We start from the raw sequence: 17,856 nt of genomic DNA, 5'->3' as shown, positions 1-17,856 counted from the left end.
ATTATGTACTTTATTGATCCAAAAAGAGAGATTTGCCATTTTGCTGCCTAATTACGCTCAATCTGGGAGCAGCACAGCATCGTAAGCACAGCAGAGCCACAGCGCAGTGTGGGGTTAGGGTCCTTGCCCAAGTGTACAACCAGGCATACAGAGTCAGTCCTGGGATTTGAACCTTCCAGTTGCCAGCTCACCTCTTCTACCACTACCGGTCACCCCATCATTTCAAACCTGAGTAGTTTCAATCATCTTTCAATCATCCAGCTTGGAAGCATCAGAGACATTCTACAAAAGTTTGCTGTTCAAAAAATGAGCGGAATAGCTCAAAAAGTCTCGGGTTTCTACAAAAAGAGCCTTTTTAAAACCCTCCCTTGTCGCAGAGTAGTGTTAATTGAGCCAAATATCACAAGTTATTTATACAATTTGCAAGATTTTACCAGTGATTTCTAATATGTTTTTGAAATGTCTACGTAAACAAGAATATGGCTCAATTTCGAGTCAATAGGTCTAATCCCGTTCTAAAAGTCAGAAGCTTGGATAATCTTTCTATAAGGACTTTAGTAGTGTAGCATTTTAAACTGTAAACTCAACATTTTATGTAGCGAGACTGCAAAAACCTTTCATCAAGTTGAGTTGAACTGCTGTCAACATTCTCTAAAGCTTGTCCAACCTGGCAACAGTAGCTACGAAAGAATGCCTGCGTGGGAGGAGCTTGGATTATGATTAAACCTTGAATTTTTCAACTAAAGGAAATAGTCATTTTATTCTAGAAAGCAGAGAGGCAGGGAAAAACAGAAACAGCTCAGCTTTGCCAGCCTTGTTAGTTTTTTTCTGAAAAGGGAAAAAACAAAAACTAAAGGAATAAAGATGAACATTTGCATCCTCGGGTGCCTCCAGCATTCCAGCTAAATAAATCCGGCGGCATCTCCAGAGAGACTGCGGCGGATGCGCTCATGCAGAACAGCGAGGAGGATCTGGTTGTGCAAACCAAACATGTTCCCCAGGTGATTACCCACTGTCTACCTCAGTGCGGAGCCACGTCAGGGCTCCTGCTTGAGATGAAGTAGCTCCTAGATGGGAGCTGGCATTCCAAACGGCGAGAAGAAAAGCAGGACCTGTCAGAGGCCTAATCACCGCAGAAAACCCGAGACTCTGCATGCGCCGCTCACGCCAGGCCCAATTAGCCAGGTGTACACAGCCTGCCAATCTGCGCGAGGTGAGGGGGCGGCTGATCTGCTGCACTAACGTTTGCTCTCCTCCGGCTGCCCGATCGATACTGAGACATGCCTGGAAGACGTGCGGGCGAGCGGGCAGGCAGGCAGGCGCGAGAAATCAAGAGACAGTGGAGGACTGAGGTGTTCCTGAAGTGACAGTCTGCCTGACAACAGCCACAGCTCAAAAGTCACTAAAGAAATGGTTCAGTCAAACATCTAATTTATACAATTTTCACAAATGCAGTCAATCATACAGGATATGAAGGCTAATGTAGCCAACAAGTAATAAAAGCTTATAGCCGCCAGGTCAGCATAAGGTAAATTGCATGCCTAAATCATAATTAATTTGCCTCAAACTGTGTCAAGTTGGTACGTAAATCTCAAACAGTTTCAGATGACTGAATACAACTGGGGTAAAGGTAAAACTGTAAATCTGATGCTGGGTCAAACCATCTTCTTTAAAAGCACTGCAACACTGTCTGTAGTTTAACAGGTGATGTTTTACAGCCCCTTCCGCTTAGCTTCTCCCTCCTCGTCGACCGGCTCCAACAAAGCAGCCGTTCGGAAGGCTGACCACTGTGAATTACTGGCCACGAGTGAGAGAGAGAGGTAAAGCGGAGGCGCTCGGTGCATTATGAATCAAAAGATATCAGACGCACTGAAGCGAGGCGGAGGGCCCTCAGTCCTTTCATTCTTTACGTCTGACAGCAAGACCACGACTCTGCGTGCGAAAAGGCCTGCAGGATTTATGAGCTGTATGGATTACCAGCCTAAGCCAAATGGAGACAGCCAGAAGAATAGCGTGGTGGACACCGGCCGCTCCTCGGGGAGATTGCCTCATTGATTTGCAATGAATATCTCCCCCCACGCACTCCTCACCCATCACTGCCATCTCATCTCCACGCAAGTGGGCTGAAAGCTCTTATTATAAAGCCTTGTGAGTCAGCACACTAATAGCACACCAGTGATGCCAAGCTGCACTCGCATGTGTCGCAAGTGTCAGCAGTGTCACCAGGCTCACTTAGGTGGAACACCAGCTGTGTTTGTCGAGGGCTGCAGGGAAAAGCTGGTCTTAATGGCAGTATTGACACAAAGAGCAGATACGGTGTCACTGTTGGGCATAGTGGACACCACACAAATTCAAAATCTCAGAACCTTCATTCGGCTCATGTTACATGACTTATCGTTTGCGATTCGTTTTCTTGTTGGTGTGCAAGCTACATACTCAAGGGCAGATGAGGCAAATTACATCTTTCACTTGTAGAGTTTGAAGTTACTGGCAATAAATCTTGTAGGTGTCAGCACATGCATGACAAGTAGTACTAACAGCAATGGGCAAATACCTACAAAGCCCCTAGGGTGACATGGTTAATATTTTTTAATAAGGTGTGGCCACAAATTAACATCTTGAAGCCACAAGTTAAGTTTCTTGTAGCCACATGGCCTCAATACATAATTTGTGGCATCAAGATATTAATTTATGGCCTCAATATTTTAATTTGTGGCCTTTAACTTGTGGCTTTAATATATACATTTCCAGGCCATGCCATTTAAAAAATGATCACCATGTCATTTTAGAGGCTCTGAAATTACCAAAGAGTGCATGAATGATAACTTTCAGCAAGCAAGATACAAACAACCAGAGCAACAACAATCATCAGCAAGAGGGTTTGCTTGGCATGAAAAATACAACTTCATTTGGATAGCCCCTAATAGACTACCTATAGATGTTACTTTTTTAAACAAACTAATTGTTGAAAGTTGGTTCTGAACAGTGTCACAGTTAGACACAGAAGCAGGGTAAAGTTTAGGTTTAGGCTGAGGTTAAGGTTAGGTCAAGGTTTAGGGTTAGGGAAAACAAAAATGAATTTAATAGATAATTAGTAGGATGTACGCTGATTTCAAGATGAGCATCTACAAAGCATTTACAGTGGGCTATTATTTTTATATTATTATTGTTACCTACAACTCTTAGAATTGTAGATTTTGTTTTCCCCTCTGTTCTTTCTTCTTCAGCGAATGAGCACAGAAATGGCAACAGCTCAAAAAGACATGGTGACTGACTTCCCCCAGGTTAGTAGCTATTATACGACAGAAGGAGACCTTCACAGGAAAGAATGGAGATGAGAATTGGGAGAAAATAGGGTGAACCATAAAACAAATGAAGAATGACAGTCATGTAGTGTCCACTAGGCCTCAGGTAGAACATCAGCTGTGTATGCCGAGAGTGGCATAAAGAAAACCCAAGCAGGGGCTACAGGAAACAGGTCCGAATGACTATTGACACAAAGGGCAGATACAGCGGCCAGGCTAATAATAAGCAGCGCCACTGTGGTTAAGGGGAACTAAGTTCTGCGCTCTGGCCCAGCTGGATCGGTGCGATCGTGTGACGGCCTGTCAGTTCAATAATGCGTGGAATAAGGCTTTAAACACGCGGCACAGCCAGAGGAGTCAAATGAAGTGGGGTGCTTGTCAGAGCACATAAGCTAAAGAGAGTGCACAGGTGCTCAGGGAGCGCCACAGATGTTTACCACATCAGACAGGCTCTTGAACGAGATGAGGAGGAAGCAGCAAAGGGAGGGGGGGGAGAAAAGCATATATACACACTGAGCGGAAAACGTCTGTGAAGAGTGTGAACACAACTGGAGGGGAACGGCATGCTGACTGACAATAATCAGGATAAACACTCCTCATGGCCGCGGGCAGGCATGGATCAGGTACGGTTATGGCAGAGTGTGAGGGAAGGTGGGAACGAAAGCTGTGCCACCACGGCGCCACCTGGGAATAGTCAGAGACTAATTTGCAACTGCTCTTCTTGGTGAAGTGACGAGAACATTAATTTCCGAATGAGTCAGTTCAGAAAGAGGCCCTGTGAAAAAATTAGCAGGGCACACATGCACTCAATGGAGCTCATTAGAGCCAAAATGCTCATCACCTGCAAAACAAAACAGGTGTTTCAACTAACCACAAACCGCAAGGTAAGATCTGGAGAGTGTCGAGTTTAACTGAAAGTAGCGATGTACCAAAATGAAAATTCTTGGCCAAAATGGAAACCGGTATTCAGGACACACTGGGCCAAAACTGAAAACTAAAAAATGTGGTCAGTAAATAAAAACAGGTTACATAAAATAAAGTACTTAAATTATTACAGTATGTAGGCTACAGTATGTGCATCCTCGACAAGCGTGAACAGTTGATCATCCAGGTTAATGAATTACATTAAGTTTTGTTATATTTTGCACTTTGACACTGGGATTTTTTTTGTTTCAAAAACTGCAATGGTGCAACTACAAATGGTGTCAACATGCAAGCAAGGACTTTTCTTTCAGCTATGTCTGCTGACTTTGCAAGACAGCAAAGAGAACAGTGTTTTTAGTCATTGTTTCTAATTTACATTACCTTTAAATTATTTATAAAGTCTTATGTTTTGACACTTTGTTGTAAAGCCGACTGTTTTGTTTCTTTCCAATGACAACTTTTGGCCTTACATATATTGATACATTAAACAAAGTAAAAGTTTTGTAGGCATTGTCCAAATGCTTCCCCAAAATGTGACAAATGCAAGTTAACAGAAGCATCTTTTTCTCACAGCTTTGCTTTTTGTCCTAAATTGTAGCCTTTCTTTCCAAGTTCCTTTAACAAAAAACTCCTATGTTTGTTCTGAAAAAAGAAACATGGTGAACTAGTGCATATGCTACATTTGGAAAAATACTAAGATGAGTCAGTTTGGTAGAATCTGACAATCTCTACTAGACTATTTGGATACACCTCAGAAACAGCACCACCAGTTTTTTGGATTGTTGGACAAACTCCAGCATTAGTGTGGGTGTATGTGTTTAGTCTGTTTTGATTTGTGCACATTGGGAAAGATTGTTGGAGTAAGTTTGTATATGTGAAACTCTTATATATCCTGACACCTAATACATTGGGGAAAAAACAAAACAAAACAAAAAATAGGCTTTTTCTGCTTTTGGTTGACAACTGAGTGTCATTTTAACCATCTTTTGGCCAATTTTTCAGAGGTCATAATTTTGGTGCATCCATTATCAAAAGGGATGTCCTATCCTTTACTTCACTCTCTTTTTATTCTTCCAAAAGCCATGAAGCAGTGCCGACTGCATTGGATCACTGAGAACAAATTATTTTCTTCAGTGGCGGAGAGAAAAGGAATGAGGGAGTGTGTTGTCTGCCACACAGGCTCTTTCACGATGAGTTATTTGGGAGCCTTGAATCAGTTTCAGACTGTGAAGTAAGCATTACCTGACATCTACACTCTAAAAAAAAATACATATATATATATATATATATATGTAAAAGATGCCAAAAAGGTTTCTGTGGTTTTGCTGAACAACCACTTCTAGTTCCTTATAAGAAACTTTTCGATTGAGTGGTTTCAATTGGGTTTTTTAAAGAACATCCATAGCGGTGCTTCAAAGAACTATTTTATTCTTAAATAAATAAATATTAAAGATAGATTACAAGATAAACTGCTCATGTAATATTAATTGACATTGCCAGCTCATAATTGACAGTCATTATTAGCTTTGTTGTACAAAACTTGTATTCTGCCTGTCCTGTAAAATCATAAATCTGCATTTAAACTACACACACCCGATCTCGGCCATGAGGTCAGGAGAAGTCGATTATCCAAGAGATGAAGCTCCAGATTTGTTTAAGAACAGCTTTAATCCCCAAAACATGTCCTCATCACCACCTTCAACCAATTCGCTTTGAGGAAAAAGGACGAGATTAAATTGAGCCGTAAGCCGTGACGTTACGATGTGCTTTAACCGTGATTTAGGGGCTGGAGGCTGCTGAGTTATGGAGGGGGCAGGAGAAGCACATAAAGCAGCTCCACACCCAGCCTCAGCCAGAGATAAAAAACCCAACCGTAAACCAACCCACCCACACAGGCATGCACTCTGCATCAAAGCCTGTTAGGCACCCCAGCGTCTCTTATTTTTATTATTCGTTAATGAGGAAAGCAGCCAAAATAGACACAAAGCCTTGATTTCTTCCACATTCAATTAGGATGCCTTTGTCAGTGTGTGTGTATGTGTGTAAAACCACATGAGACAACAGCATCCCGAATAATTGGAAGAGAATACAGACTGTGGCATATCCAGGTCAAGTGCAGACATGGAGGCTGGAGTAGAGGGGAAAAAAAAACAGAGGAGCTTTTAAAACGCGTTTTATAATTAGATCCTCTGCATCACTAGGGCTTTAACCCACTCCAGCTGATATCAATTCAAACTGCAACAACAAGTTCAATCAGGCAAAGTGTTTGTAGCTCATCTCTCTCTCTCTCTCTCTGTCTCTCCACACCTTTTTTCTCCCTCCATAATGTAGCCTCTTGATGACGGACAGAGTAATCGATCATTGAAGACAACTGCACAGATCACCCACAAGGGAGCTGAATGGATTTCAGTGGGTTTGGTGCTTCATCATCCACAACATACAGGCAAAAGTAGGGGACATATAGTGTTATGAAAGAAGGAGATGAGTGTTTGAATGCATGTGCTTGTGCGCGCCCACTATCCTACACGTCCCAGCGTGCGGACCGGGCTGCTCTGTGGGGAACCTGCATCACTATGTTCGTTTTTCTCCCGGCATACTGCCTGTGCAATGTACACAGGAATTTATACTCTTTATATTCTGATCTGACTGTGCTGTGTGATCTGACTGTGTTGTGCATAGACTACAGGCATAAACCCAGCAAAATATAGAGATCTACCTACAAATATAAATAAATCTACAGTATAGATTACATTTACTATAATGTGCAAAAGTCAGAGACCACGCTTCATCTAATTAATTTCCAGTCAAAATAGTACACGTTAGTCATTTTTCAAGAGATATAAACTAATCCCAGCTAAGCTAATCCACTTACATAAGAAAAGGGAAAGTCTAAGGAAAATAAGTGAAAAAACAAGAGTTTCCAAAACTCAAACAACAAAAAACAGGGGGGGGGGAATAAATAAATAATAAAAATAAATAAATTAATTAATTAATTAAAAGAGAGAGAAAATGGGACCCCTAACAACTGCAAGATCTGGTAGACCACCGTAACTGTCACCATCAGATAAATAGTACTTAAAGCTTTCATCTTTAAAAGAGAGACGAGAAAATCAGAGAACCACTCAAGGCTATGGGTCTGAAAGGATGTGTAGCTGTTAAAAAGCTGTTAATAAGAAGGAAAAAAATAGACAAAAAAATGGTTTTCAAACGGTCTTCAGATGGTTCAAATGGAGTCCAGACCTCAACATCACTGAATGTGTTTGGGTTACTTGAATTGTGAGAAGCAGAAACGGCAACCAGCTTCTAAGCTTTGAAAAACTGAAATCTCCTGAAAGCACCGAAGCTGTAATAAGGGCAAAGTGTAAACACACTAAATACTGAAAAAAACTGATATTTAATCATTGAGGTTTGTGTAATTTTATCTTAAATACATATTTATGTGCTTTTGATCGTTGTACTGATGTATTACTACAACCACTACCACTACCACTACTACTACTACTACTACTACTACTACTACTACTAATGAAAATACAAGTAACTATACAACATCTATTGGCCTTTCTGTTATTGTACTGTCTTGTTCACATGCATTTGAAGTAACTAAGTGGAGGGGGTTATTGTGCTATCTTGCCATCTTAAACATTTTTTTATTCTCTATATTAAGTGTTTTGATAGCATTCTGTAAAAGATGTGGCTATAGGCTTATGCTTATCTTATTCTTCTCAAAAATCCAACACAAAGCCTGCTGAATGCCGATCATATCTATCTATCCCGCAACGACAAGATTCATGAGTCTGTCATGGGCTGTGCGATTTACTGTTTCATCTAATTCCTCTGAGTTGTAATCAAGGCAAGGTGAGCAAGGTTCATGCCCACAGTCACCCAGAAGAATCCACTATGGCAAGCCACACAAGAGGGTCAGCGGGGGTCAGGTGCAATGACCAATCCCCACTGCCTCCTGCCTTTGGCCAGGAGACAAGAGCACTGATGGGTTGGAATGAAGTAGCCGGATGCTGGCAGGCAGAGCGGGGGGGGATGAGGGTGGGATAATGGAGTCAGGTGATAGGCTTTAACCTCCGCAGGGCTGCTCTCTATAGGCATGGCCAGCATCGGCCGCTAGGTCTGCCCAAGAGCAGCGGGGGAACGATATGTCAGCCACCTCTGACACTGCCATAATCACAGCAGACCTCCGGGGACCCCTTCACTGGAGCTGCTGGAATTGAGGATTTACTCACCTCACTGCCAGAGAGGAGAAGAGCAGCCTGAGACAGTCAGCGCACTCTCAATCAGCATCAACCGATGCATTCTGCTAGTTACAAAGACCTCTATGTTAGGCCGTTGTGCCTATCCAGGCTATTCTGGAAGGGAACGTATTTTGCTGTCACTGCATGAGTACAAGAACAATCGTTTTCAACTACCAAGCATAATGCGCAACCTCAGTCAGAAATACACACTGGGTTCTTCGGGGTTCTATAGTAAAGGCAGTTGTTACACAGGCTACAGAACCAACTTTAACAAACTTTAATGGGGAGTTGTTACATTGTCTATTGCGTGAATGTTGAATTTAGCAAATAAATATTGTGCGCTGAATAAAAATTGTGCACTGAAATTTGCAGAAAATTGTTCATTTTTTTCTCTGCACAAATGAGTTAACTTCTTTTCACTTAGAAAATCAACATAACTAATAATAATAAAGAAAATTGGTAAGATATCATGGATCTCTCATTACAATGACTTACTTTAAAAGTTATGAAGGGTTTTTTCTTCTCCTAAATTATTACAGTTAATGTTATAGTCATTTTGAGAAGTGGTCTACATAAAAAACAATATCAAAATTCAATTTAGACCATGCATAATTAAGATCGCATGGGTCTTTATACAACCGAAAGGATCTATGTAGGAACTGTTTATATAGTTCCTTAAGAAACCTTTTTAAAATTATTCTAAACAACACTGAAAAGGGTTCTGCTACTGTTGCATGGACACAACCTACTTTGTAGCTGTGTAGCACTTAACTTAAAAACATCCTGAGTTCTAATAACCCTGGACAGCAGTCTGCAAAAGCAGTGATACTGACTGAATAGATGAGAGCTGTTTGACCGTTACAGGAAGCGCACGGCCGCTGCATCTGTACACGCTGCCATCTTTAAAGCTTAAAACACTGTGTGCGAGTTGCGCGTGTCATCATGCCTGGAATATTTGGATCCAAGAAAATCAGCCCATTGACCTTCCTCTGTTCCTTCTGCACAGATACGCCGTTATCCACGGTGTCATCCATTTGCGTTCGCCGCATCCTGCTTTTAGCTGCCTCTCAACGTAAGGTGAGGATTGATGGAGTTGTGCATTAGTCAGAGTGCTTTTCAAGGTAAGAGGGAGGTGGAGTGCAGCACTGGAGCCATTGCACATTGCAATGAAGGTGACTGATCATAGCATAGACTACTATGAATGTGTAAGCCAGCTGCATTTGTTCCAAACATAACCATGTCATAACTGCAGGTCACCTTTAGGCAAAGTTTAGCCACTGGAGCCATGAAGAGAAGCCTCCAAACGCATTCTGCTCCAGGCATGTGCAGCTAGAGGAATAGGTCAAGCGAGCAGAATCGCTGCCTCTCAAAAAACTTTACCATAGAAAACGTTTAAAGGACTGTTTATTATTTTTTTAAAAAACATGATTACATATATTGTTTAGGGCATGTGAATTTCTGCTCTGTTCAAATGTTCAATATGCTCAGCGGGAACTGCTGCCGTGTTCTCTGTGAAACTCTTAACATTCACACCTGGGACAAAGAACTATTACCTGGACAGTTGTGGTTACTTCACCACTTATTACTTATGTACATTAATATGGCCTATTCATAAATAAAAAGCTAAAGCAGGGCTCATGAATAAAGAGATAAAGCTTGTTTTCTTATAAAAAGGGACCCAAGAAGAAACAACAGGATAACAGCTTAACTTATAAACATGCAAGAGTCACAGTACTGTGCAAAAGTTTTAGGCATAGAAAATTATATTTTAAAAGCTATTTATCTGGGCAGTAAGTGCTTACTTGCTCATTTTTGCTCACTAATATTAGAATAAATACAAATATAAATACAAAGCAGTGTTTCTATGTATGTCAATGTGTTCATTTAACCTTTTCCAAAACCCCTTGTGGCAGCTCAGTATTTGTAGAAATAAACATGGTTTGGCTAATCAATGCTTCATTATGTACGCTGTTGATTGATCTGAACAAATCTGTGTGATAAAATAAACATTCATGAACATAAATACACTACAATAATAATAAATGTAGCTGGACTACATTTACTGGTCTCTGTTATGACACTCTTCTAAAGAAGAGTGTATTTGAAAGAATATAGTAAACAGGATTGATGCGTACTCTTCCTACACATGCACTGGTTATGCTGAATCAACCGACACCGTCTTAAAACGTACCGTTTCTGCATAACGCCTGTAAAGTGTGTGCAGGACTCTCTTAACATATTGTTTTGACTGTAGTCTGCGAACGGTGTGAGCTACAGGCTTAGGCTCAGTGAAAGATCTACAGTCAAACTAGTAAGCAATGTATTATAATAGTTCCTTTAAGATTCAGTCTGAAAGTATTCAAATGCAAAACCTGTTGAACTGAAGTTTCCTCTTCTAGATATGTTTATATTAAAAAGACTGAGAGTAATAATAGAGGAGTTTCAACAGGATTCCTATAAAATCTTAACATAGATTAAGACATACTATGGTTTACTACAGGACAAGTGTTATAGACTACTATAAAGCAGTATGAGGTGAAAACAGATTGTTATATAGATTATTCTACATACGTATTATACTGTATCATAGAAATATTATAGTTTCTTACAGTATTATTGTAGATCTTTTCTCTGTGGGGGTAAATATGTTGTGTCTCCTAAACTCTGGGATCTGATGAGTAAGAAGTCTGGCAGGTCCCACATGCAGCCCTTTAGAAGTTTACCACAGGTTTATTTAGGAAAACACAATAAACAGCCAAAGCAACCACACTCGGTACACTTCAGAGAGAAGAGCACTGCTAAGACAATAAGTGCTGAATCTGGGCTGGATTTGGAGTCTCGTGCGTGCTGTGTGATTTGACCGGATCACTCTCTACAGTGTCCAGTAGCTCCGTGAATGGACACATGCAACAGTACAATGGAGTAAATCAGTCTAACACTGCCTCAAGAACAACAGCATGAGCTCACACACAAAGAAGCAGCCCTCACCATCTCCAGCTGCCTGCACGCGAAGTCCAGCACTGACGGCCAGCGAGCTGCACGAGCCCCTAAAAATAACCCGATGATTGTGACTGAATGAAGCTCTTACCTTGCCCGCGTGCCGCGACCACCACCACCAGTACGGCCAGCGCCACGGTGATCATGTTCTCTGTCGTGTTCGTGCCTTGTTTTTCGCCGGTGGGCTCCCGTTCTCAGCGCGCGTCCGTCCGTCTGTCAAACCACTTTCCAGAGCTGCGCGAGCGAGGCGCCAGCGCTCGGAGAAAGCACTCGCTGCGGGACCCCTCCGCACGAAAGCGCGCGTAGGTGGGGGAGGGGGTGGGAGGGGTTGCTGGGCTGGGCTCTGATCAGATCTGGAATGGTAATGAGAGAGGAGAAGCAGGGAGAAATGTGAAGTCGCTGCGCGCTCGGAGCTCGCAGCGCTGCCGTTTGCAGTCTCGCGCAGCAGCAGCAGCTCGAGCAGCGCTTCAGCACCGCGGACAGCTCCTAGCGTCCGAACACCGCAACAACTTCAGCTCCGAGCGAGAGAGAGAGAGAGAGAGAGAGAGAGAGAGAGAGAGAGAGAGAGAGAGAGAGAGAGAGAGAGAGAGAGAGTTCTCACCGAACAGAGCCGAACACTGCCCTCGCTTACGGTGTCTTAGAATTACAGCACGCGCGCTCACAACTAAAGGGTCGGCTCTGAGGGGGGCCTGAGAACACGCGCCGTTTCTGAGTGCAAACAGAAAGTCTGATCGCAAACAAAAATGTGCAGGATAAAAATGCTGGATAGATGGTTAACAGCGCGGGATAGCTTCCTGCATCTGCACGATAAAATTAAAAACAATGCAGGATAATGTCGTGCATTTTCATGCTGAAAACAATGTAGGATGACGCCTTATTTGCATGATAAACAATGCAAGTTAACGTCTTGTATCTGCATGATGATAAACGATGCAGGATAACTTCTTGTAATTGCATGATAATAAATGCAGGATGACTTCTTGTAACTGCAAGGTGATAAACAATGCAGGATAACTTGTATTAATATGATAAACAATGCAGGATAACTTTTTGTAATTGTTTGGCTATAATAAATAATGCAGGACAACTTGTATTTGTATGATGATAAACAATGTGGAATAACCTTGTATCTGCATGATGATAAACAATGCAGAATAAGTTCTTGTATTTGTATGATAATAAACAATGCAGCATAACTTATCACCATGCAGATACAACAATAAAGGATAGCTTCTTGTATTTGCATGGTCATAATAAAGCAGGATAGCTTCTTGTTTGCATGGTGATAAATAATGCAGGTGAACTTATTGTATTTTCATGGTAGTAATAAACAGTCTACAATAATGTATATATAAAATGGCAACAATTTAATGAAATTAATGCAGGACTGAAGGACAGGAGGTTACTGTATTTGCATGGTTAAAATAAAACAACACTCTAATGATAACATACATAACATGACAACATTCTAATTAAAATGTATTTTCATGGTCATAGCAAATCTGCAAATTGCAGGATCGCTTTCGCATTTGAGAGGTTATAAAATACATCTCATTGTACTGGTGTGCTTACATTTAAAAAAAATATTATAAGCCTGTGGAATTTGCGTTTTCTAATAAAACAGTCTATAATGACAATACAATGGATATTATTGCATTTGTGAGCTTGTAAAATAAACTTCTGCACATGTTTGTACAGTTCTACTAAAACGAACACCTGAGAGTTCACTATATTTGTATGATTCCAGTTAAACACAAGGGGCTGTAATGACAACATATAAATAATAACTTTCCATAATGGCTAAACGTATACAGACCAAAATGAAGCTTTCATTGTACAGGGTGATTTATGTGTTCCTTATAATGAAAACCTAAACATCTTCACATATTCAGTCACTGTCCCAGCAGGCTAAGCTTTAACCAGTATGAATCAGCTCTAAGGGAAATTAAATGTTTTGTGTTTTCCTGACAAGCGCGCGCGCTCGCGCTCCCTCTCCCCCTCGCTCTCTCTCTCTCTCTCTCTCTCTCTCTCTTTCTCTCTCTCTCTCTCTCTCTGAAAAGAAATTCTAATTACCGTCGTGTCTGTGGAGATTTTTCAAATGAATATTTCAAATGAATCAAATGAATCTAAATCCAAATTGAAAAATCTGAAAACAGGCCTCGTCTAAAATTACCCATACAATGACCCTCTCATCAATAGCCAGTATTTGCACTCTGCAATGAACTAAATCGGGCAGGAACGAGCAACGCTCATGAAATAAACATGAGGCTGGAGAGAAGGCATTGAGGAAACGATATAGAAATGTTAAGTGATGCTGCTCTGAGGTATTATGAACATGCGAACATTACTGGACGAATCTTAATGCACTTTTTAAAACCTGTATTTCCCTTCAAGCCTGTTTGTTTATGAGTGAGGAAACGTTCTGTAGCTGAAGCTGATCTGGATTAATTACTACTCACAGCTCAACAAGGGAAACATGGAAACCTGCAATTAGACTGCAACAGTGAACTCATGTTGAGACTGAAGAAATAAAAAAGTTTATTTAGATCAAGACTGGAAAAGAAAGAAAGAAAGAAAAAAAATGGGGAGTAGAAGGAAGAAAGAAAGAGATACAAAGAAAAAGCATGAGGGCAAACAAACATGAGAGCAAGAAAGGAGAGCAAGAAAGAAAAAAGGAAGAAAAAGAAAAGAAATGAGGGAATAACAAGAAAGAAGGAAGAAAGAGATACAAAGAAAAAGCATGAGAGCAAACAAACATGAAAAAAGAAAGGAGAGCAAGAAAGAAAAAAAAAGAAAGTAAAAGAAAAATGAGGGAGTAGAACAAGAAAGAAGAAGAAAGAAAGACAAAGAAAAAGCATGAGAGCAAACAAACATGACAAAGAAAAAGAAGAGAAATGAGGGAATACAAGAAAGAAGGAAGAAAGAGAGACATAAAGGAAGAAAGAGAAACAAAGAAAAAAGGAAGAAAAACAAAGAAACAAAAAGACAAAATGAGGAAATAGAACAAGAGAGAAAGAGAAAGAAAAGGGATGAGGGACTAGACCAAGAAGGAAGAAGGAAAGAGAAAGAAAAAAACATGAAAGTAATAAAGAAATAAAGAAATAAAGAAAGAAAGAAAGAGAAATGAGGGAATAGGACAAGAAAGAAGGAAGAAAGAAAGAAAGAGAGAGAAAGAAAAAACATGAGAGTAAACAAGAAAGAAAGAAAGAAAGAAAGAAAGAAAAGAAATGAAGGGAATAGGACAAGACAGAAGGAAGAAGACAGAAAAGTAAAATGAGGGAATAGAACAATAAAGAAGGAAGAAAGAGAGAGACAAAGAAAGAAAGAAAGAAAGAGAAAGAGAGAGAGAGAGAGAGAAAGAGATGCACCCACAAATACCAAATATCAAAAGAAAGGAGCAGAGAGACTCACCAGAACATCACCAATGATGTTCATCTATACAGTAAACTGAACAAAATCACTCTCAGATCAGCTCCACTGATCAGTTATAGACTGTATGTGGTCCAGTCACAGCGTCTGCATCTTTACAAATAATTTACATGTACTGACTTTTGCAACATGATTTTATTCATATAATACCTTTGCCCAGCTTTCAAACAGTCATTTAAAGGACAGAGCTACAAGGAGAGTCTCTTTTCACTTGAAAGGACACTAATTGTCAGCTGGGATGGATGGGAGAGCTGCTGATTCAGGAACTGAGACTAAAAACTGCAAACCCCCCTTCTCATACAGAACAATTATGAGCATACATCTACCTAATGAATTCAGACATTAACGTTTCGCATATAACGTCACAACCTGCATAAAAAATCATTTGCATGCCAATTCAACATTATCTAAATTAATTCAAAGGCAGCCAAACTCTTATACACTGCGGACAATGAGGAATGCAAATGGACTGTCCTGGTCAGCAAAGTGTAGAAATGCGGTGCCCTCATGCAGAGATCTGAAAAAGGTCAAAATGTCTTCAGGGGATTATCTAACATTTCTCCATGGCTTCTAATCATTCATAGCTTTGGCCACAGATAACAAGCTGAATTTTGGCTGTGTAAGTACAACAGGTTTGAGTTCACCCATGACTGCTGATTAGGTTTGTGCTGATTCATGATTTGTGAAAATCATCAAAGCTTTATGAGAGAATATAACTTGTTTAGCATCAACAATTTGTAATTGATTTTCTGTCACACTTAAAACTGAAGCCAGTCTGGACAACAGATTTCCAAGTCGTCTGACACACTCAGTAACTACTGCTGTTGAATTTGACACTTTATGCAGCTTATTTATCTATGAACTGCACCTACACTCTGGGCTTGAAGTACTAAGTCATTCAGGATGCGTTCTGCATGTCTACTATGTATGCAACTGGTGCAGCATCCTAAAGTTTACACTCTGTGTGCATGGGAAACCACAGAAAGCGTTTTTTGTTTTTTTTTTCATGCGCCAAATTGGGATGACTGTGCAAAAAGTGAGTGGAGATATTACACATTCTGCTGATCACATCTTTACTAGATTTAATAAAGGCTGAGCAACTCATGGCGGCCATTTTTTTTTTTTTTGTCGATTGTCCTCCATCTTTAACAACCATGTGTAAATTTGCATTAGAGTCTCAAAAGACATGCTGTTGAGAGACTTCCTTTGACAGCAGCAGACGCAGCACCTAGATAGAGGCGTGAGCCTCAAACACATGGTGAAAGAATGTTTACCATCAGAATAACACTGTTTAAGCTCTCGAGACCGGATATATGTCAGAGAAAATGCAGTGCAAAATATGCTATCATGCAGAAAAATATGCATATGCAGTCTGTGTTATCCTTTTACAGATTCTATTGCCTTAGCCAGAGTAAAACACCACCTATAGAATGTTTTTTTATTTAGAAACTTCATTCATTAACACCATCACTGAACTTTCATTTTTTGTTTTGTCTCGGACTTTGGCTCCATTTTTTCCCAGCACCTTTTATACTCTGCATGACACAAGTGGGCACGGCTATGCAGTTTGCTTAATAAGCTGCAATCTTATGGGCAGATTTACTAACGTTTTGTGCCATCAAAACTCCATGTCGTCACGATTTACTAAATAGATGCAACAGCCACTTAACGCCCATAAAAAAAATTATAAATAAATAGAAAGATGTGGTCAGTGCTCTTTGGCACTTTTCCCTGTCAAACACAAAATGCTTGGAGGGGACTGTCTTTGGCACTACACGGTTGCCATCGTTTGCGTTCAGAGAGAAAAGAGAGAGTTTATCTAACACATTTACTTCATTTGATGGAAAAAAAATGCTTGTAAACGTCTTTTTAATGCACTGAAGGAAAATTTTAAAAAGTTTTAGAAAAACATGTTTTTAACTATTTCCTAGCACTTTTGGTACATTGTACAACACTATAAAAGAGAGGCTTTGCTCTAGTCATTTAAGAGATTTCATTTCCAAACAATTGTTAGATGGACATATTGGAAGTCTTTGGCACTGCAATCCCTTCTTTACTTAAGCTACTCATGTGCGTTAAGGTATCTGTGGCAGAAATGGCACAGCAATTCTTTGATACACTGTACATAGCTAAGAGTTTACACTCAGTCATACAGTTCGTAAACTGCCTGAAGGCGCTCAGTGAAACTAAGAATTCAAACAGGACAGTCATTTCAAACAAAGTGTTTTTCTGCAGTTGAACTGGTGTACTCTTCTTTTTTGCATATTGTCACAGTTGTAACAAAACCATTTCCAAAACGATAAATTCATAATAGAAAGAAGACGTTTTCTTAACTTTAATGAATGTTAATATTACAAGGTTTTATTCCAGGTCATTTTGGACATTTCTGTTGGTCTATTCATCATGGAAAGTAAAAGGCAGCATTTTGAAATGGTGCAAAACTATGACAGCAAGTGTGTTTACATGCACTGAAAATCCGATAACTGCAGAAAATCTAATCTAATACTCTGATTTCTGCTTTACAACCGGCCAATGAACTCAAAGAAGACGTGACAAACAATGTAAAACAAACTTCATGCCACTGCTTTTTGCTTAAAGGACATCGTGCTGCTTTACCTGAAAATATGAACACGCATCATCTAGAAGATGAAGAATATGTAAATCCTGCATTTCGTCAAGCATTTAGTTGGTTTCTGTGTCGCACCAGTAGTGTTTTGTTGTCATCTCGCAGGTGCTGCGTTAATCACTGCTTGCTTATTTCTGGTACCACGGTCTATTTTTGCACATGCACAGACTGAGAAATCTGAAAGAAATCAGAGTAAGAGCACACATGAGCTCAACAACTCTATTACTGAGCTAAAGTTCAGCTCTCTTTATTTGATATCCAAATCGGAGTTCTAGACCTTACTCTGATCTAAGAAACTGGAGTATGGTGTTTACATGACCACTTGAAT

General features: G+C 40.2%; 1 protein-coding gene across 2 annotated transcripts in view; it reads right to left on the bottom strand.

Moving 5' to 3' along the window:
- sez6b (seizure related 6 homolog b) overlaps positions 1–11,882 on the bottom strand; it is a 270,984-nt gene extending 259,102 nt beyond the window's left edge. For both annotated transcript variants that reach the window (XM_036561553.1, XM_036561557.1), the window contains exon 1: positions 11,565–11,882. In XM_036561553.1, the coding sequence (XP_036417446.1) occupies positions 11,565–11,619 (55 nt within the window). In that variant the 5' untranslated portion in view covers positions 11,620–11,882. The remainder of the gene's footprint in view (positions 1–11,564) is intronic.
- Positions 11,883–17,856: the final 5,974 nt, after the last annotated feature.

This window comes from Colossoma macropomum, unplaced genomic scaffold (genome assembly GCF_904425465.1).
Source record: "Colossoma macropomum unplaced genomic scaffold, Colossoma_macropomum, whole genome shotgun sequence".
NCBI lineage: Eukaryota > Metazoa > Chordata > Actinopteri > Characiformes > Serrasalmidae > Colossoma > Colossoma macropomum.
This window is presented reverse-complemented; position numbering and strand designations above follow the sequence as displayed.